The sequence below is a fragment of the Rhinopithecus roxellana genome, chromosome 1 (assembly GCF_007565055.1).
Source record: "Rhinopithecus roxellana isolate Shanxi Qingling chromosome 1, ASM756505v1, whole genome shotgun sequence".
NCBI lineage: Eukaryota > Metazoa > Chordata > Mammalia > Primates > Cercopithecidae > Rhinopithecus > Rhinopithecus roxellana.
The window spans coordinates 197,103,362-197,125,752 of record NC_044549.1 but is presented as its reverse complement, the minus strand read 5'-3'; the positions used below and the strand labels follow the sequence as shown (position 1 = coordinate 197,125,752).

General features: G+C 38.4%; 1 protein-coding gene across 2 annotated transcripts in view; it reads left to right on the top strand.

Annotated features, from left to right (window-relative positions):
- ANO10 (anoctamin 10) overlaps positions 1-22,391 on the top strand; it is a 189,440-nt gene that overhangs the window by 58,443 nt on the left and 108,606 nt on the right. For both annotated transcript variants that reach the window (XM_030935673.1, XM_030935680.1), the window contains exons 10-11: positions 4,319-4,510; positions 9,865-9,993. In XM_030935673.1, coding sequence (XP_030791533.1) covers positions 4,319-4,510; positions 9,865-9,993 — 321 coding nt within the window. The remainder of the gene's footprint in view (positions 1-4,318; positions 4,511-9,864; positions 9,994-22,391) is intronic.

The window sequence follows — 22,391 nt, the reverse complement described above, 5'->3', positions numbered from 1 at the left end:
GTTAAATTATATCATTTTACTGTAGGATAAAAGTTCCCATTATGTCAAGATCCTATCCTTGCCTATGCTTGGGGGTGGTATTCTTGGCCACATTTATTTTCCTTTCTTCACTCTCTTATAGAAACTGCACCAGCAGTCCGTCCCCAGTACTCTCATTCCATCCCCCCTCGTCTTTGGAGGCCTCCTGTCACCAGCCATCACCTGGTACTCTTGTATCTCCTTCTTCTCCTTCTAACTGCTCCACCAAGTCAGCAACTTGCCTATTTTGAACTAAGCAAACTCTTCACATCTTCTGCTATTTTTGTCCTGTCTTTCCCTCCCCTCACAGTTTTCTGCAGTAATTCTCCATATTGTTGTCTCTAGTTTCCTACTTCTCTTTCTATAATCAATGAGAATCTGCTTTCAGCTCTTCTTTTTCTCCAAAACTGTTTGGGCAAACAACATTATCTCCTGAAGTACCCAAAACGCAATTCATAATCTTCTCAAGATGGGTTTCTCCTGCTTTGCCCCTGACTCAATGAATGGTTTTTAGTATAGTCCTCATCTGAGCAATTCTAATTTATCTAAGAACTGTATGCCAGTGATGGGACACTGCCAAAATCTCAGATCTTACCTCTTTTGACATTTCAAGGTATCTGAGAAAACCTTTATGAAGGAAGGTGAGGGAGGCATGGCTATTCCCATGTCAAAAAGAAGCGAATGAAGCTCTATGTCGTTAATCATTTGGTGACTAAATCAGAAAGAAGGTTCGAGACTTTGCCTTGCCAATTCAGAATATTTCCGTTACACACCACAGGCTCTCTGATGTGAAGTAAAGGAAATAATATATTGATTTCTCTCAGGCCCTGGGTCTGTGAGTGAACTCTAGGCTTTACAGTGCCACTCCTTTTGGGCCTGCAGAGTTTTGCATGATCTGGCCATTTCCCACTCCTAATCTCTTATAGGTTTCTTTTTCACTATCTCCACTGGAGTGACATTGGATATTTGCCATTTCAGTTCTCTCCATGTATTTGGAGGTGGGGATACTTTTGGGTGACATTTATTCTGGATGATTGTTTCCTATGCATGAGTCCTTTCTTCTGGGTTCATTTTTCTCCTAATTGAAATCAATAAATTTAGAATTGTATTTTCTGTAATCTCATCCTGACTGTTATATATGAGTCTAAAATAATGTTACCAAGCTTTGGGAAAAAGCAATTTGGCTGAAACTTTAAAAACATTATTATAAGAGTAATACGTTCTCACTCACTATAGAAAACTTAGAAAATGCAGGATAGAGTCAATATATTAAAAGAAATTCTCTGTTATATTCCCACCCATGGTAATCCCCTGGGTCTCCTGACTGCTGCTCCACCAGCCCAGGACTAAAGCTGTGTTGCTTCCTAGATCTTCACTGTCCTCTGCTGTCCTTTTCCTGTGAACTGCCCGCTCATATCCAACTGCATAGCTGGGTGAGGCTGAATTTTCATGATGACTGTTCCAAGTAGAACATCATATTGCTGCACAGTAAATGAACTGCCTTCTACTAAATGGTACATTACAGAAGTTTGCGAAAAATGTAAAAAGTACCAGTCTGCATTAACATTTTTTGAAATGTAATTATTTTTCAAAAGACATTTATGTTAATATGTTATTGTTTAAATGAATTAATGGAATATCTTTAAAATTTCTCAGTTTTTTTTTTTTTTTTTTTTTTTCTTGTGAAACAGGGTCTCACTTTGTCACCCAGGTTGGAGGGCAGTGGTGGCAATAGTGGCTCACTGCAACCTCAACCTCCCAGGCTCAAGCAATCCTTCTACCTCAGCCTCCTGAGTATCTGGGACTATAGGCATGCACCATCATGGCTGGCTTATTTCTGTATTTTTTGTAGAGATGGGCTCTCACTGTGTTGCCCAGGCTGGTCTTGAACTCCTGGATTTAAGCAGTTCTCCCACCTTGGCCTCCCAAAGTGTTGGGATGAGCCACATGCCTGGCCTAATTTCTCAGTTTTAATTAATAATATAGTAAGCATCAAAGCATCAAGTAGATAAACTCACATAAACAAAATGTCTTTTTTTTTTTTTTTTTTTTTTTTTTTTTTTTTTGAGACAGAGTCTCACTCTGTCGCCCAGGCTGAAGTGCAGTGGCGCGATCTCGGCTCACTGTACCTGGGTACAGTGTACCCAGTATGCTCCCGAGTACCTGGGACTACAGGTGCCCGCCACCCCCAGCTAATTTGTTGTAGTTTTTAGTAGAGACAGGATTTCACCGTGTTAGCCAGGATGGTCTCAATCTCCTGACCTCGTTATCCACCTGCCTCGGCCTCCCAAAGTGCTGGGATTACAGGCGTGAGCCACCGTGCCTGGCCAAACAGAATGTCTTTAATGTCCTCAATATTTTTTAAGAGTTTAGGGCTCTTAAGACCAAAAAAGCTTGAAAATTACAGCTCTAGAGCAACCTCCTTCGCGTTTTTCAAGGAATTGGCTTTTGGCTTTTGTAAATCTATTGTTTGGTCTTACTTCTCATAAGATTTGAGTTAAATGATTTTGGAAGTATATACCACCATTGCACCCCATCAGGAGGCATTGACGTCTGGTTGCCCATTTTGTGGGGTCACCTTGTTTGATCATTTGGTTGGCTTGGTAAAAGGCAGACTGCACAGGTGTTTTTTTTTTTCCTTCATTTTATAATGAATAAGTTATCTGTGGGTCAATACTTTTGAGACTTTCCTTTTCCTTTTTATAAATAGTATCTCTTTAAAAATACAATTTTTAATTGTTTGTTGCTGGCATATGGGAATGCTGTTAATTTTTATATCTTTTACCCACAATTTTGCTGAACTCTCCTGTTATTTCCAAAATATTTTCTATAGATTTTCTTGGATTTTCTACATAGTAATTTGAGCTATAAATAATGACCATTTTCTTTCTTTGTTCAGTCTTTACCCTTTTTATTATCTACTAGGCTTACTAGTATGTTCAATATAATTTGAATAGAAGTAATTATTACAGCAATCTTTATCTTATTTCTGATTTTTTTTTATCTTCTCAGCATTGTGTGTTATGTTTGTTCTGTGTTTTTAGTAAATAACATTTTATCAGTTTAAAACTTCCCAGCTGAGTGTTGATAGCATGGTCCAACAAAAAGAGAGAATAGGGTAGATTGTGTCTTGGTTAATATATTCTTAGTGTGTGTATGTGTTTTCTTTGTTAAATTTTCATTTTTTTCCTTCTTGCTGTTGGATTATGTCCCTGGTTTGCTAAATTTATTGGCTCGAAAGCACTCAGAAGTGTAAAAGGTACTGATACAATGTTAACATGTACCTGTCATCACTCAGAATCACCCGGAGAGATGGAAACACAGAGTGTGGGGAAACAGAGTGTGGAGCACACTGCTGTGTTTGGAAAGGACTCCCTGGGTGCTATACACTAATAACTCCAAGAAGGCCTTTGCATGATTTCCAGAGGCTTCCCAATAGCACACCTGAGAAAAACTGCCTGCACATCTTTACAGCCTGAAACAGTGCAATTTTGAATGCTGAGCACAGGGTATCAGGATTTCTTAAGACCGAATGTGGTAAAAATGGCTTGATTGCTAAGATTTTTACTCTTTCCCAACTCTTGATTTCTTCATCCTTCAGAGAAAGAGATTGATGCAATGTCACTGGGTATATTTAAGAACCATAACTAGATGCTGCAACACAACACAAGAACATACTATCTAGAGCCAAAGGCAACCAACCAAGTTATTTAGAAACTGCTCACCTTTGAATCCCAAGCTGAGCATTTAACCTGCCAGTTCTGAGGTTTATGTGTATAGTGGTACTTTCTGGTGAACCTCGAAAACAGCCAGTGAGACTCAGAATCTGTGTGTTCATACTTGATTCAGATATCCAGAACATCTGGAAGAAGCACCTTTTGCCATTCCCAATACCCTATTGTTGTGTTTGAGATTTTCTATTTAGTAAAATATAAAATAAGAAAAGCTGACTGGAAGTAGACTCTGACTTACACTAACACTGAACCTAATATGCATATCTTAGTGGAAGACTGGTTCAGAGATGCAATAATAATAATGTTTATTAATTTAAGAACATTAATGCTTATGATTGCTATAAAATACTGTGATGAATACTTTTCTTAAACTGAAATTATTATTGCTTGTGTGTGGGATGATCATGAAGCCTGAGGGTGTCAGAAGTTGGAGAAACACTGGTGTGTGGTGGGGAAACTCTTTGAGGTTTTTTTGAATAGTTAGAGGCCACGGCTTTGAAGAGTATTGCAAAAAGATATTCCTATTATATGATATTAAAATTATGCATGCTTGTTTATATTTTCAGGGCACCTTTGATGATTACTTGGAGTTATTCCTGCAGTTTGGTTATGTGAGCCTTTTCTCCTGTGTTTACCCATTAGCAGCTGCCTTTGCTGTGTTAAATAACTTCACTGAAGTCAATTCAGATGCCTTAAAAATGTGCAGGGTCTTCAAACGTCCATTCTCAGAACCTTCAGCCAATATTGGTGTGTGGCAGGTAATTGTTTGAGAAAATAATTATTCCTTTAAAAAATAAAAATATGAGGTGTTCTGACAGGGAGAAAAAATTTAAAAAGTAAGCCCTACAGAGAGATTTAGGAAAACTGAGTTTGTTTGTTTTGCTACAAACTAGCTGTGTGGCCTTAGATAACCATTAACTGTGTCTAGCTTCACTTTTCTTGTTTTTAAAATTGGGGATTAGGGGAGATAAATATAATTTCTAAGACGCCTTTTAGATGTGAAACTCTGACAATCTTCTAGGAAAGTAGCCAGCTGAGACTTCATCTCAGCCAGTATTAATGAGACCCTCCCTGCTACAGTGTCAGTGGAAGCCACATGGGGAGCCTAGACTTCTGCTCCTATCTGGCAGTAATAGACTCCGTTTTTAGTTTCTGCTAGTCTAGTTTTCTAGTCCTGGGGTGGTCTCAGAGGAAGCCTAGTGGAATATAAGGAGTTTCACCACAACCCTGCACAGTGGAGGCCACATGGGAACATATATGAGGCACCTGTCCTTCTCTCCCTGAAGGAAGAATCAGTAGAGGACTAGTGGGAAGCTAGAGCACCCATCCTTGTCCAGCAATAATGAGGAATCCCCCCTGGGTGCCAGTAGTTTCTACATGGCGAACCTGGACTTCTACCTCTACCTGATAGTAATAAGGCGTTATCCCCTCTTCCCTTTCTGGAATGGTGTCAGAGAAATCAACTAAAACAGAAGGTTTAAATAAGATTTAGAATCTTATCTCTCCTAACATGTCCAGGTTTCCATTTAAAAAATCACTGATCAGACTAGGTGTGGTGGCTCACACCTGTAATCCCAGCACTTTGGGAGGTTGAGGCAGGCGGATCACCTGAGGTTAGGAGTTTGAGACCAGCCTGGCCAACATGGTGAAACCCCATCTCTACTAAAAATACAAAAATTAGCCAGGCATGCTGCTGGGTGCCTGTAATCCCAGCTACTCAGGAGGCTGAGGCAGAAGAATCACTTGAACCCAAGAGGAAGAGGTTGCAGTGAGCTGAGACTGCACCATTGCACTCCAGCTTGGGTGACAGAGTGACACTCCATCTCAAAAAAAAAAAAAAAAAAAAAAAAAAAGAAAAAGAAAAATCACTCATGATAGAAAGAACCAGGAAGAAATCAAGCTTAATGAGAAAAGACAGTCAGCAGATGCCACTACCAAGATGACACAGGTTAGAAATATTGGACAGAGATTTTAAAACAGCCTTATATAAAAGTTTCAGTGAATAATTATGACCATATCTGAAACAAATGAAAAAACAGACCCCTTTTAGATGTGGATGTCTCAGCAAAGAGATGGAAGATATAAAAGAGAATCACATTGATATTTTAGAAGTGACAAATACTATAACTGAAATAAAAAGCACACTGAATGAGTGCAACAGCAGAATGGAAGGGAGAGAGGAAATAATCAGAAACTGGAAAATAGAATAAAATAAATTATCAGCTGGGTGCTGTGGCTCACGCCTGTAATCCCAGCACTTTGGGAGGCCAAAGCAGGCAGATCACGAGGTCAGGAGTTCAAGACCAGCCTGGCCAACATGGTGAAACCCCATCTCTACTAAAAATACAAAAAATTAGCTGGGCCTGATGGTGGGCACTTACAATCTCAGCTACTTGGGAGGCTGAGGCAGGAGAATTGCTTAAACCTGGGAGGCAGAGGTTGAAGTGAGCTGGATTGCGCCACTGCACTCCAGCCCGAGCAATAGTGAGAGACTCTGTCTCAAAAAAAATATTAGCTGGGCGTGGTGGCCGACACTTATAATCCCAGCTACTTGGGAGGCTGAGGCAGGAGAATCGCCTAAACCTGGGAGGCAGAAGTTGAAGTGAGCTGGATCGCGCCACTGCACTCCAGCCCGAGCAACAGTGAGAGATTCCGTCTTAAAAAAAAATTAGCTGGGCGTGGTGGCGGACACTTACAATCCCAGCTACCTGGGAGGCTGAGGCAGGAGAATCGCTTAACCTGGGAGGCAGAGGTTGAAGTGAGCTGGATCGCGCCACTGCACTCCAGCCTGAGCAACAGTGAGAGACTCCATCTCAAAAAAAAAAAAAAGGGGGGGGGAAATTATCCAGTCTGAACAACAGAGAGAAAATATTCTGTAAGAACAAACATAACCTCAGGGACCTCTGTGGATATAAAAAAGAGCTCACATTCATGTCACCAAAGTTACAGAAGGAGAGAGGAAGGAGGGAGGGGCCCAAAAAGTACTTGAGTAAACAATGGCTAAGAACTTTTCAAATGTGGCAAGAGACCCAAAACTGCAGATTTAAGAAGCATTGTGAACCACAAACAAGATAAACCAAAGAAATCCTTGCCAACACACATCATAAACACTTGAAAGCTAAAGGCAGCATTTCAAGAGCATCAAAAGAGAAATAACATCTCACCTATAGGGGAAAAACAATTAGAATGACAGCCAATTTCTTATTGGAAGCCATGGAGGCCGGAAGAAAGTGGCAAAATATTTTTCAGGTCCTTTAAGTGTTGTCAATATAGAATCCTGGCTGGGTGTGGTGGCTCACGCCTGTAATCTCAGCTTTTTGGGAGACTGAGGCAGGTGGATCACCTGAGGTCAGAAGTTTGAGACCAGCCTGACCAACATGGCGAAACCCCATCTCTACTAAAAATACAAAAATTAGCTGGGTGTGGTTGCAGGTGCATGTAATCCCAGCTACTTGAGAGGCCAAGGCAGGAGAATTGCTTGAACCTGGGAGGCGGAAGTTGCAGTGAGCCGTAGGTTGCAGTGAGCCGGGATCACACCATTGTACTCCAGCCTGGGCGACAAGAACAAAACTCCATCTCAAAAAAAAAAAGTATGTGTGTATTTTATATTATTTTATATATATATATATATAATACACACACACACACACACACACACACACACACACACACACACACACACACACATATATATCTCTCTCTCCAGAGATAATATTTTTCAGAAATGAAGGAAAAAGCAAGACACTTTCAGATGAGAGCGAACTAAGAGAATTTGTTGCCAGTAGACCTAGCCTAAGAGAATGGCTATAGGAAGTTCTCTTAACTAAGGAATTATAAAGGAAGAAATCTGGGAACCTGAGGAAGAAAAAACATGGTAACCAAAAATATTAGTAAACGAAACAGACTTTTCTTCTCTTATTGAGTTTTCTATGTTATGTTTGATGGTTGAAGCAAAACTTATAATACTGTCCAATGATTCTAAATATATATAGAAAAAAATGTTTTATTTATTTTTTGTAGACATGGGCTCCCACTGTATTGACCAGGTTGGTCTTAAACTTCTGGCCTCAAATGATTCTACCACCTTGGCCTTCCAAAGTGCTAGGATTACAGGTGTGAGCCACTGCACCCAGCCTATGTAGACAAGATACACTGTCTGATTCTTTCCCCTGTGTCAAGACAAGTATATTATAAATAAAGGATGGTAGAGGGAGGTAAGGTTTCTGTGCTTCACTGAAACTGATAAATGATGACACAAGTAGAATGCGGTAAGTTATGGATATGTAGTACCTAGAGCAACCACTGAAAACATTACACAAAAGATATACTGAGGAACATTATAGATAAACCAAAATGGAATTCTAAACAATGTTCAAGTAAACCACAGTAAGACAGGAAAAAGAAAGCAGAGAAATGAAAAACAGGGAACAAACAGAAAACAAGGAAATGACCAGCCGTACATCCTAACATATCAATAACTACATTACTTGTAAATGGTCAGACAACAATTAAAAACAGAGATTGGGAGAGTGGATTAAAACACATGACTGAAGTATATGCTGTCTTTAAGAATCTCAAGTCAAATATGATTTAGGTAGGTTGAAAGTAAAAGAATAGAAAAAGATATATATGGAAATATTAAAAGAAAGAAGGAATGACTATATTAGTGTCAGATAAAGTAGACATCTGAGCAAAAATTGCCAGAGAGGACCATTCTATGATAAAAGTGTCAAATTACCAGAAAGACATAGTAATCTTAAATGTATATGTACCAAAGAACAGAGTTTCAAAATATGTGGGGGAAAAAAAACTTGAACTGAAAGGAGAAATATTAACAGATGACCAGGAGAAATGAATGGATATGTTCGTACAAAGACTGCACAGGAATGTTCATAGCAACTTTATTTACAGTAACCCCAAACTGGAAACAACCCGACTTGCCACCAGTAGGCAAATGGAAAACAAAAATCAGACTACACAAAAGATTTCTAAATTGTAAGATGGCAGAAGTTCTCCATGGGACAAGATGTATTCATATTAAGTTTGGATTCAGTCATCTTTTGTTTTACTTCTTTTAAAATTAATGTTTCTTTTTTTTTTTTTGAGACGGAGTCTCGCTCTGGCGCCCGGGCTGGAGTGCAGTGGCCGGATCTCAGCTCACTGCAAGCTCCGCCTCCCAGGTTCACGCCATTCTCCTGCCTCAGCCTCCCGAGCAGCTGGGACTACAGGCGCCCGCCACCTCGCCCGGCTAGTTTTTTGTATTTTTTAGTAGAGACGGGGTTTCACCGTGTTAGCCAGGATGGTCTCGATCTCCTGACCTCGTGATCCGCCCGTCTCGGCCTCCCAAAGTGCTGGGATTACAGGCTTGAGCCACCGCGCCTGGCCTAAAATTAATGTTTCTAATAGTACTTGTGTTTCTTGGAATTAGTGGGTAAATTATTAAGTAGTGATCACCATATGCTTTATATTAAAGAAAAAAAGAGCAATGGTCACAACATTTCTCCATCCATCCTTTGCAGTATGCACCAAAGTCTCCTTTAGGGGATGCTGGACCAGTTTGTCTAGTATGTCTCAGTGGGGCCTAACATCTATATTTTTCTAAAGTTCTACATTTGGTTTGCTAAATGATGCTAGGAAAGGATCATCATTTATCACTGGTGCCTTGATTATAAAGCTGGTTATAGCTGAGTCAGATGTGGTGTGTGATGTCAAAGTAGAAGGATGGTTTCACAACATAAGTTCTGTTTGAAATCTTACCTGTTTTTTAATGTGAAACATTTTTCCCTGGCAGCCCTACTTTAGATTCCCCTTAGATGTGAGTAGAGTAACTTTAACAGTATTCCCAATTCAGGTCCAGGGCTGCCTCCAATTAGGAAGATAGAACATACTGCTTTGGGATATTCATGCCAAAAGTGTCTAAAATACTGCCTAACAGTATGGCTTTTTTCAGCTAAAAAAATCATACCATGACAGAGAAAAAAGTTTAAAATGTACTTGGAATGTTTAGAACTAGGGTAAGACATTTTCCTTGATTTTTAGATAATATGAAAAAGGATGAGGAAATATGGAAGCAGTCATTGCAATTTTTAATTTCCATTCTTTTTTCTTTTAGTTGGCTTTTGAAACGATGAGTGTTATATCTGTGGTCACTAACTGTGCTCTGATTGGAATGTCACCACAAGTGAATGCAATCTTTCCAGAGTCAAAAGCAGACCTCATTTTGATTGTAGTGGCAGTGGAGGTAAGTAAAGATTTAAACTTCTTTTAAGCAGCATCCATATCACGTTTCTCTATTCCAAAGCAGTGCTGTCTTGGGCTGTCCATGACTGACAATTGAGCAATATGGATTTACTGGTAAGAAAGCAAAAATGGTTCAAGTAATAGAAGACATGAGGATTCAGGCTTTGTATTTATGGTTATTGCCCAAGTATGAAAAACTGTCACCCTAATGCAAACAGGAAGTGACATTTCCACTATTGTGCTGGTCTGCCCAGTGCTAAGTAGGTAAATCCTCTTTGAGGGTCAGGTGCCATGGCTCATGTCTGTAATCCCAGCACCCAGGCCAAGGCAGAAGGATGACATGAGGCCAGGAGTTCAAGACCTGGGCAACATCATAAGACCCTGTCTTCACAAAAAATTTAAAAATTACCTGATGTAATTTGGTACCTGATGTGTTGGTTCATTCTTGTAGTCCTAGCTATTTGGAAGGCTGAGGCAGGAGGATTGATTGAGCCCTAGAGTTCAAAGTTATAGTGAGCTTTGATGGCACCACTGCACTCCAGCCTGGTCAACAGAGCGAGACACTGTCCCTTAAAAAAAAAAATCCTATTCAAAATCAAATTCTATACATTTAATATGTATTTTTAGTCTATTTTAGAGAAAAGACAGTTCCACTTTCTTAAGCAAATAAATCCTAAGAAATGCTTTTTGATAATGACTTAAGTCTCATTTGCTACAGGTGTGAAATTCATTGTGAAACACTCTCAAACTTCAAAATGTAATTGGTAGGACGGTACATAATTTCACATGCAAAGCACAAGTAGGCTGTCTGTGCTCTTTTTAGGTTTTTCTTTTATCATGTTTCAGAATATGGATCACTGTAACATCTTGGAAATTAAGCACTAACCAAATGTAAATGGAATAATTTGTAGGAATTTTTTTTTGTTGCTTGTAATTATAGTTGTCAAGAATATTGTGACCACCTTTCATTTTTAGATATTTTAAAAACAGAACAGTTATGGAACTCTATAAAAGCAGAACTTAGGAGGATCCTGAATGGTGTTTCATATACTTAAGGCCTTAGGACTCAGGGCTGACCAGTGGAAAGGAAATCATGAACTTGCACATTTCCAGTGTTGGCTAAAGAAATATATTCTGCTTTGCTCTTTTTTGCTCTTATTGTATTTGGTAGGAATCTGTGTTCATGATAGATGCTATATGTGGAATATGCATTTTGGAAATGATTTTAGACAGCAGTGAGTGGGAGGGAAAAGAGAATGGCCCTGACAGATACAAGTAGGTCTATTTTGAATTTTGTAAGTTGAATAGAATTTTGGAGAGCTATTTGCAAGGCTGATTTATGACCTGTGGAAGTGAGAAAACAAGACAGAGTTACCTTTGACAGGGAGAGACCAGCTGGCTGGGCTTGTAGTGCGCCTTCCTGATTTAGAATATGGCACTTAACTTCACAGATCTAAAAATTTGTCTTTGCCAGTACACTCAGAGTTAATTAAAGGCTTTTGGGACTGACTGAGACTTAAAACTCATGAAACTTACAAGGGATTGACCAGAAATCCAGGTGGTTAATTTACAATAAAAAGATACTTTACCAATACCATAACAGTGGATGTTCAAGTGAAGGTGGATTGGTTATTAGAAGATTTCTTGGTAAATTTAGAACAAGAGCAGGAGTAGTGTAATATCCTGAAAGATGTAGAAAACCTGAAAACCGTCCCTGCTTTCACACAGAGCAGAGCTCTCTCATGAGCCAGCTCTTGGTGTCCATCGCTAGCTTCTGAGCAATGCTGGATGAGCTCATTATAGTCCACTTCTTGATTTTTGCCCTCACTTTCTCTAGATTCCTGGCTGACTCAGTATATTACCATTAATTAGCCTACTGTTTTCTTTTGTGTTTAGAGATACCTTAGTCACATATTGAGGGCCTGGTTCTTCTTACTTAATTTGGGAGACTTACTGGCCTATAATACTGTTCTGCAGGTGGCTAGTCTTACTTGTTACAGGATGGTTTTGCTAGTCTAATCCTCACGGATTCACTTAATCTGCACATGCTAGGGATACTTGGCTGTTACCCTCTAGGTTCTAACCATTATGCCTTCTCTATTTATTTATTTATTTATTTATTTATTTATTTATTTATTGTCTCTTCACATTGTGTAAAAACAGCTGTTTTAATTGTCATTGTCTAAACTGGCAAAGTAAGAAGCATCAAGGAAGGCTTGGAAGAAGCCAGGAAGCATCAAGGAAGGCTCCCTCCAGGTTTTATTCCTGCCAACATCTTGATTTTGGACTTCTAACCTCCAGACTATGAGACAATACAGTCCTGCTGTTTTAAGCCATCTATAATAGTTTGTGATAATTTTGTTCTGGCAACCCTGAGAAACAAATGCAGTTTCTTTTCTGTTCTAATAACTTTTGTTAGCTGATTTTTAAAGGGTCAGTCTGCTAGCAACAAATTCTCTTAATTTTTTTCTTCATCTGAAAACTTTTTTTCTCTTTCATTCTTAAGTATAGTTTTGCTGGACATAGAATTCATGGATGATAATCTTTTTCTTTCAGCACATGAAAAACATTTTGGTACTTCCTTCTAGTCTCCATGATTTCGGATGAGAAATATATCATTCCAACTGGTGTTTGCCTGTAGTTAATGGGTCCTTTTTTCTCTGGCTGCTTTCAAGATTTTTTTCCCTGTATCTTTAATTTTTGAAAGTTTAATCATAATGGGTCTTAGTGTAGCTTCTTGGGGGTTTATTCCGTTTGGGGCTTGCTCAGCTTCTTAGATTTGTGAGTTTTTGTCTTTAACCAAATTAAGGAACTTTATAGCTATTATTTCTTCAAGTACTCTTTCAGCCCCACTCTCTCTCTTCTCCTGGGATTTTGATATGAATCTTGGGTCTTTTGTATTTTCCCACAGGTCCCTAAGGCTCTGTTCAATTTTTGTCAGCCTGTTTTCTGTTATTCACATTAGGTGAATTCTGTTGATGTATTTTCAAGTTCACTGTTTCAACATCTTCTGTATGTCCACACTACTATTGAGCCCATATACTGAGGTGTTTTTTTAAAAAGATTTCTATCACTGCATTTTTCAGTTCTATATTTTTCATTTGGTTGTTTTTATAAGTTGTATTTCTTTTGCATGTGGATGTCCAGTTTTCCCAGTACTATTTGTTGAAAAGATTGTCTTTTCCCTAATGAGTGGTCTTGGCACCCTTGTTGAAAATCATTTGACTGTGTATGCAAAGTTTGCAAAATCATTTGACTGTATATGCAGAGTTTATTTCTGGGCTCTTGATTCCATTGGTCATTGTTTCTGTTTTTATGCCAGTGCCATACTCTTGATTTCCATGGCTTTGTAGTATGTTTTGAAATCAGGCGGTGTGAGACTACTAACTTTGTTTTTCTTTTTCAAGATTGTTTTGGCTGTTTCAGTGTGTATTTGTGTCAATGTGCTTGCAGTAAGCTATGGCTATTTATTTTATGATTTTTAAAATGTTAACTATTGATCAGAAGTTGGATTATATTGGCACAGATGGGTGCTCTCTTTCTGCCACAGTGTGTATTTGAAGATTTGTTTTGTTTATACCTTATTGACTTTCACACATTTGAGAGGGCCCTAGCTTTGGTTTCTCAATAGAAAATTTTGTGTGTCAGGACAAAACCAAGCTCAAGCTATTTGAAATAGCCAAAAAATTAGAAATTTACCAATTTTATTCTAGTGTTGCTGAGACCTCAGCTGAATGCCATCTGGTCTTGTAATGAATCCAAAAAGTGTAACATTTACAAATAGAATAGAAAATACAAATTTTTGGTTTGCTACCATTAAGTTTGTATAATCGTGTTGAAATTCTGATTCTGAATTTTACAAGGTAACTATGTGAGGTGATAGATAAGATAATTAGATTAATTTTGCTAATCATTTCATAGGATATACATATTTCAAAATATGTTGTGTAACTTAAATATATTCAATTTTTATTTGTCAGTTATACCTCTGTAATGCTGGAAAAAAAGAGTGTTACAGAAAGTTCATCAAAACTATCAGTGGGGCCGGACGCGGTGGCTCATGTCTGTAATCTCAGCACTTTGGGAGGCTGAGGTGGGCAGATCACCTGAGGTCAGGAGTTCGAGGCCAGCCTGGTCAATATGGTGAAACACCATCTCTACTAAAAATACAAAAATTAGCCAGGTGTGATGGTGCGTGCCTGTAATCCCAGCTACTCGGGAGGCTGAGGCAGGGGAATCACTTGAACCCAGGGGGCAGAGGCTGTGGTAAGCTGAGATTGTGCCACTGTGCTCCAGCCTGGGCGACAGAGCAAGACTCTGTCTAAAAAAAAAAAACAAAAAACAAAAACCATCATTGGGTCCATTAACATGTTTCTGTTTATAAGATTTTTCTCTTTTATCTGAAAATCTTTTCAAATAAGGAAATTAAATCTTAAAATTAACTTTAAAATAGAATTTTTTACTGGAGTCTACATAATGTTCTTATTGATTTAAAAAAGTTTTGCTAGTAGCATATTAAATTAGCAGCATACTATACTTTCATATGTTTATTCATGGTCCCTATGAGAGCAGAAATTTTACTAACTCAAAAAATGCCATAATCTATAAATATATAAAAATTCTCATAAATTTTTAATGTCTTGATGGAAAAAGCAATTTAAGATGCTTTTTTCCTCCAAATTAATTAACCAAATAAATATCCAGATACATTTACATGATTAGAATTTGTTAACAGAACAAACACGACTTAGAAAATGTAACAGTTTTATAAAGTTGATGTTGAGTGTTAATGTTCTCAAAATTTAAAATTGGATGAATTGATAGTTTCTGTTGCTTTCTGGATCACACTTCCAAAGCCAGTTCACTTTATTTTTTACGTAGGTTTCTGATTCTTCTTCTTCTGTTTTTTTTTTTGTTTGTTTGTTTTTCAGACAGAGTCTTGCTCTGTCACCCAGGTTGGAGTACAGTGGCACGATCTTGGCTCACGGCATCCTCTGCCTCCTGGGTTCAAGCAATTCTCATGGCTTAGCCTTCCAAGTAGCTGGGATTACAGGTGCACACCACCATGCTTGGCTAATATTTGTATTTTTAGTAGAGACGGGGTTTCACCATTTTGGCCAGGCTGATCTCAAACTCCTGACCTCAAGTGATCTGCCTGCTTCGGCCTCCCAAAGTGCTGGGATTACAGGTGTGAACCACCACATCTAGCCCTGATTCTTCATTTTTTTTAAAGCTTGATTTAGTACAGATGAAATTGAGTAAAGACAAAAATGATCACTACTGTATTCTGAGAACTGTCATGTCTGTCACAACTTTTGTGTGTTTACTGCCATCTAGTGTTGCCTTTGAAAATTAATGACACTTGAACACTACTTTTATTTGCAAAATAGTTGAAGAAATTTTTATGGACTGAGCCAGAGAATAACCTACCAATGTAATAGATGAAAACATATGAAAATGCCATTTTTTGTGGGTTAAAAATAAATATTGGCGGTGTCATAAAGTTCAGCCCTGAAGATTAAATCAATATTCAAATAATTTCCCTTAAGTAATTATCATCCTTTCTTTTGAGGCAAACTTAGTTTACTTTTTTGATGTAATTTTTAGCAAAAGATTACTACTTTACTTGCAGAATTACATATGTCTCCAATTTCTAAAAAATGGAAATGGCCTGATATCCTCCAAATATCAAATCTTAGCTAATAGTTCATTTTAGCATTAAATGAATTGACAATTTTCTTTTAATTCTAAAATTGGCAAGATGTAGCTATCAGATATGTTGAACACTAACAATTTACCTACTAAAATCGGTTCTTTTTCTAAGCTGAACATGAGTTAACTACTCACTCCAGAAATTACACTGCATTTCTGATGTTTAGGGCCTGGTGACCACCAAGCTTGCTAGTGCCATGCATGTTTAATTGGTGGTTTTAAAAATGTCATTTAATTGCAGCTTCCTTTTAAAAATAAGTTTTCATGTGGCACCCCCTCTCCCTCTGCCAGCAGCTGCTTAGAAGCAGAATTAAGGCCGGGCATGGTGGCTCACGCCTGTAATCCCAGCACTCTGGGAGGCTGAAGCGGGCAGATCATGAGGTCAGGAGATTGAAACCATTCTGGCTAACACCGTGAAACCCCGTCTCTATTGAAAATACAAAAAATTAGTGGGCACTGTGGCAGGCTCCTGTAGTCCCAGCTACTCAGGAGGCTGAGGCAGGAGAATGTCGTGAACCCGGGAGGCGGAGCTGGCAGTGAGCCGAGATCACGCCACTACACTCCAGTCTGGGCGACAGAGCAAGACTCCATCTCAAAAAAAAAAAAAAAAAAAAAAAAGGAAAAGAAAAGAGGCAGAATTGAGTCTAATCTGTAATTACCAGAGGTATCCTCTGAGAATGAACTGAGCCTTTCCAGATTCTTTTGTGCCCTGACTCACAGGCTTTATTTTCCTAGTTTCAGATTTGAAAGTTGCAAGCATTATACAGATAATTCCTATATATTCTTTATCAGGATTCACTAATTTTGAACATTTTGTCACACATGTGTTCTTCCTCTCTCTCAACTAAGAGGGAGGGAGGGAGAGAGAGAGAGAGAGAGAAACAGAGGGAGAGGAGAGAGATTTGTAGATATTTGAAACTATACAAATGTAGTTTCTACCCCTATACTGCCTATTAGTGTATCACTTTGTCTTGTGAGCCCATTTCCTTGACTGCAGAGTGAGGCCAGTGCAGCCTCCCTTGCATGAGTGCTCTAAAGAGTAGAAATGACACATGTATAACTCTGATTATGTGTCTGGTATTGAGGAGGTGCTTACTAATTTGCAGGTCTTGTTACCACTCTCACAAGGCGAGGCATAGATGAGGTTGTATATGTGAAATGCCAAACACAGAGCTGAGTACTTGGTCAAGGCATAGGGGATGTGAGCTGCAGTTCTAACCACCTCAGTATCAGAATGAAACTTTTGTTATCTTTATTATCATTTTCATCATTATTTGTTTAAGCAGGCACTGTCACAGCATAGAGGTAGCTTGGGGTGTCAAAGTCTGGTGGTAGCTGAATTAGAATCCCAGCATTTTCTTTTAATCTTTGAGTCTCAGTTTCCTTGGATATAAAATGGAGACATTGGTAGTGTACACTAGAAGTGTCAGGCACCATGTTCGATGCAGAGGAGGAAGTGGAAAATTGATAACAGTTTATAGCACCACGATTGTTAATGAGTTTCTCTTTCAGCAGTTAGTTCGTATGTCTCTGTCGCCTCTAGATTTGTTGTCATGGGCCAGGCTGTCCATCATAACGTTGCATTGGTTCCGTCTGTGTTACAGTTTGCTGCTTACATGTTTATCTCCCTCTCTTACGTACCTTCTATCTGTGGCATGGCTGTTTTCTTCTCTCTGCTGATCTTGCTTCCACGCCTCAGCCTAGCCCTCCCTCCCTCTCATTCATCCCTCATCAAGACCTGCTGATTCTGACTTCTGAGTATTTGTTTCAGCTGTCTCCCTTGTCACTCAGTAGAGTTACTTTAACTCTTTGTTTTCAAGTGATTAAGTAACTGCTTGTTAAATGTTTATTAATGAATGAATGAGTCATATATAGTTTTTTTATTCAGTGAACATATAGTTAGTGCCAATTACTTAAAAATTAATTTATAATTATAAGGACTTTGATAATGTACCTTTGAGAAGTATACTAAGAAAACCCTTAGGTAAAATATTAAAATTATATCATTTATAAGAAAAGGCAAACTATATTGGGCAGTATGGTACAGTGGTTGAGAACATGGGTTCTGGGTTCAAATCCTGGCTACACCACTGACTAGCTCTGTGTCTTTGAATGAGTACCTGCTTCTACAAACTTAGGATTAAATGAATAAATGCATGCAGTGTGTTTAGTACAGTGCCTGGCAAGATTAAGTGTTTAGTTTTGTTAGCTATTACTGTCATTGTTTCTGAAAAACGATCTGTTCTCATAGAAGTTGCTTCACCTAATTGAAAGGTTTGATTAAGTTATGAGAATCTAGTTTAAAAACTTAGCCTAGGAAGGAGCCCACAACCAACTAAGTTATTAATCTGGTCACTATTTCCCATTGCTGAGCATGAGTTGGGTTGTTTTTTTATTTTTGGATTAAGGTACTTTTGAATAGAATTGTGGAACTGGGTTTTTTCTTCCTCCTCTTGCTTCCTTTATTCCTGTGATAATCTTGGAATTTACTAGTCTTTCCATGGGCTCTTTAGCTTTTATCTAGATAAAACATTGCTCTATGTTGTCCTAATGTTGTGGGAATAATTAGAGAGTGAAATCAAATGCTTACATTGAATACATATTTATTATGTGCTTAAAAGATGCTAGGCATTACTAAGATACATCCCTGGCTTTAGGAAAGCTCACAGACAGAACTATCCAAGAGATACATTTCAGTGCAATAGGAGGCCTCTTTCTTCACCTCCTTCCCCTTTTGACGCAGCTCTCTCCATTCCCTCCTAACAGTGCCCTGACTAGTGCAGGCTCTGTCGGCCTGCTGAGTGGGCATTGGTGTGAGGATGATGGGGAAGATGTCCAGTTACTGAGTTTATGGCTCACCGAGAGGTATTTTGTTCCCAAATCTGTTTATGTGTGGTATTCTAGTTACTGTAATTGGCATAATTTAATGAAATGGAATGGAGAATGATGAAAAGTGTGTGCTAAAATAGAGCCATCATTTCTATGAAAACCTTTGGAAAGACTTCATGAAGACAAATTGCTATCAGATTGAATAAAGATGAGACAATTATAAAAGATTGGGGAAAAAATCATCAGAATATGGGCAGCTTCCAGATTCTGTTTTTACAGTGCTTCACAAGTGTCTTTAAGTTTTCACTCTCCTTTAAAGAAAATAAACCTGGGCATCTTAGACATTGTCTTATAGGTGTTATTTAGGCATGTCAGACAGTGAGACAATCCATCACTGGATTCTACTCAGAGGAAGGGCCCTAGCTCTACAGCAGAAGATTTGCAAATTAGTGTACATTTAAATGTTTGCTAAAACGAAATGAATATATGCATTTTGTGTGATTCTTCATTTTAGCTGTTTTGATTAACAAAGGAATTATTGGCCCCGATTGTGTCATCTAAATGGGCCTCTTCTGTTCCTTGGGAGTGCTAAATTAGGATTTTAAGTTTGTCAATTAATGGGAAATACTTGTTTTGTTGAAAAACCCAATGCCCTTGGAATTGATGGTTAATGCATAATCTGTTTAAATATGACTTAGTGAATATCCAGTTTTTGCAGATTACATTGCAATTTTTTAAGGTCTTACAGTGGTTAACCTAACCTATTTCTTGCCTAAGAAAAGTTTAGGAAAAGGCAAGTCTCACACCTCTGCAAGAGATCATTTTACATTCAGAATAGAGTTGTTTTCAGAAAAGAATTGTCTGAAAGGAGATAAGAATTAGAAAATTCAACAGCTTCTCTGTACTCTTAAGCCATAATTTCAAAGTCTGGCATCATTATTTTCTTTAAAGTGAAATCACAGAACATCATATGTATCCATATTCAAATGTAAATACTTCAGATATCCACAAACAAAAAACTGATTTGGGTTATTCATCTTCGAGGACTGTTCCTCTTGCCTCCTCTCATTTCATGCTTTCAAGACCTCTGTCAATTACCTGCGCCCTCTGCTATCTCCTGCTGCACTCCAGCCTGTGCTTCCCACTTTCAACAACAGACCTGCTAGGTGCGTCACCCTCCTCTTGGACCTGACTGCTAACCTCATTCTTGCATGACAGTTAACTTTCCTTTCAGATGCCTGAACCAATCCAGAGTCAAACTGACCCTCTTTCTCTGACTTCCTATCCATTTTAATGGGGAGATAAAAAAGCATGTTTGGTTTCATTTTTTTTCTAGGGTAGAAAGCAAGTGTTGCTTTAGAAATTTGAAAATAGACTTGCGACACATAAGAAACCCCTGTTCTTTACAATATTGAGTTGTGTGTTGAGCAGTCTCAAATCTCATGGAAATACATTTGAGGTGGCTCTGTGGCAGGGGACCCCTAGAAAAAGTGGAATGTGGGGGCAGCTCCAGCACCAGGAGGGAGCAGGAGGGGTGAAATAAGAGACTGTAGGTTTTCTTAGGGAGAGCGGAGAGTATGAATGGGAGGATAAGAGGTAATGGATGGAAAAACTGAAGGAGGGCTCTAAGGTCATGATGAAAACTTTATAGCCCATTTACATTTTATTCCAAAATGATGTTTTTTTTAAAAACACTTTCAAAGTCATGACTGAAGTATTCATTTTCATTCACTTACATAAATTCTACTTGGCCTTTCCAATGATCTCTAAAAATGAATACATTGCAGAATGAATTTACTGTATCTTCTTATTGTGAGACTGAACTTCCAATCCTCTCCTTACCAGGAGCAGCCTCTTCATTGGGTTGAGGAAGCTGAAACAGTTCTAGTCTATGAAGCGCCTGCACTTGTGTGTGTAGACAGCAGGCCATTCTCTATCCTGCATCCCTCTCTGCATCTAGCCTCTCCTGTCTCTGGTCCAACCACCCTCAAGTCCAAAAGAGCAGCTGGAGTCTGCCTCAGCTTTTCCTCTTGATTGTTCTCAAATTCACCTCATTTTTTCCATTTCTTCAGTCCTGTTGGTTAGCTCCCAGTTCTTTACGCCTGCCATCGTTAGTGTATTTCTTCTGCCAGAATTACAAAGCTGCCACAGTAATTGTTGTTAACCTGTTCTTTAAGGTATCCTTCTGTATTTTCACATAACTTGTTTTATTTCAGTTTAAAAAATGGTTTCTGAATTTCTGGTCATTGCTGGAGATACAAAGAAGATAAATCACACATCTCTTGGAAGAGCTGGACTCACAAGCAATATCATTTCAGTACCATTTTTGATACCTCTTTTCTTATTTTTTTCCCTCAGTTAAAATGCTGTCCTTAAATTCGTATTTGTCAATGTGTAGACCCTGTTCAGTAACCCATTTTCTTTAGGAATGGTTTCCCACATTAACAATACCCCAAACTCAAACTGCTGTGTTAGCACCCTAGGTCAAATTTCACTTTTAGAAACACTTAGCTCTTTTTTAATACTGAAATTTTACATCAAAAATAGGGCCAGGAGTAACTATCATTTTTTAGTATCATAGACGTTTATATATATTTGGGTTTGGTGAAAAGGTATAAATTTTGGCAGATCTTAATGTTTATAGTTATTTTGATATGTTGTAATTGTTCTTTTGTCTTGTTACTTCTGTCCCCCGACCCTTTTTAGTCTGTGGCTTAAAAGCTTCAGAGAGTCTTTAGTTTCTTTTGTAGTCCCCCAAGGTGCCATGTTGCTAAGACTGAATTAAATTTGAAACTATGTAAGGGTGCTTTGTGGACTCTAGGGTGCTTACAAATGTAAGATGTTAATATTACTACTATAATTTCCTCCTAATTAATAAAATGTGTTCCCAGTCTCATTATGTTATGTTATTGAAATGGACTATTTCTAAGGATGTTAAGAACAATGAATGGAAAGGAAAGGTTTTTGAATACTGGTTACTTTCTAAGAAAATTTCTTCCTATCTGACATATATTAGTTACGTGTGTGTGTGTGTGTGTGTGTGTGTGTGTGTGTGTGTGTGTGTATGTGTTTTATAAAGTATGCCTGCTCTGAGCCTGAGATCATGGTTCTCCTCTGGTGGATGGAGCAGGAGTGGAAGGTGAGCTGCAGAATGTAAAGACATGGTTGCCCCCAAGCTGTCAGTGGGCCCCAGCTGTGACCATTTTTAGGAAGCTTGTAATGCTTCTATTATCCTTTCCATTTCAGTACTTCACACAGAACTAATTGGCACCATCTGTGCTAATAATTAAGCCTGTGATGTGGTCATTGGTGCACAAGGAACTCAGGTTGAGGGAATATTTCACAGCAAAAAGGAGGTGGGATATGAGCAGAAAGAATACAGTTTGTTGATATTCTTTCATGCTGGTCAGTTGTAGAAAAGGAAACCCAAGGAAAGAGGAGCTCTCTGATAGATCAATGATATTCTTCCACAGCCTATAAGCCTCTTCCCCACTGAGTGTGTAGGAAGGATATATGAGCAAGATGACAGGTAGAGCTCTTGGTATTGTCTTCTCTTTGCTATTAAATTTGCCCTGGAGATTGCTGTAATATGCATCTAGTCTACATTTGAACATTAAAACTTAACTGAGGATGGTTGCCAAGAATTAAGAGTAAGGTGAGAGGTGAGGGCATTTTTTTTTTTTTTTTTTAGTGATGAAATTGTTCTGTATCTTGATTATGGTGATGGTTTCGCAGCTGGGTGCATTTATTAAAACTGAAAGTGCTATACACCAAGATGAGTGATTTTCTATCTAAGTTAAAAGGTAAATTTTAGAATGTATAAAAACTTATTGAAAAAATACTTTAGAAAATCTTTTG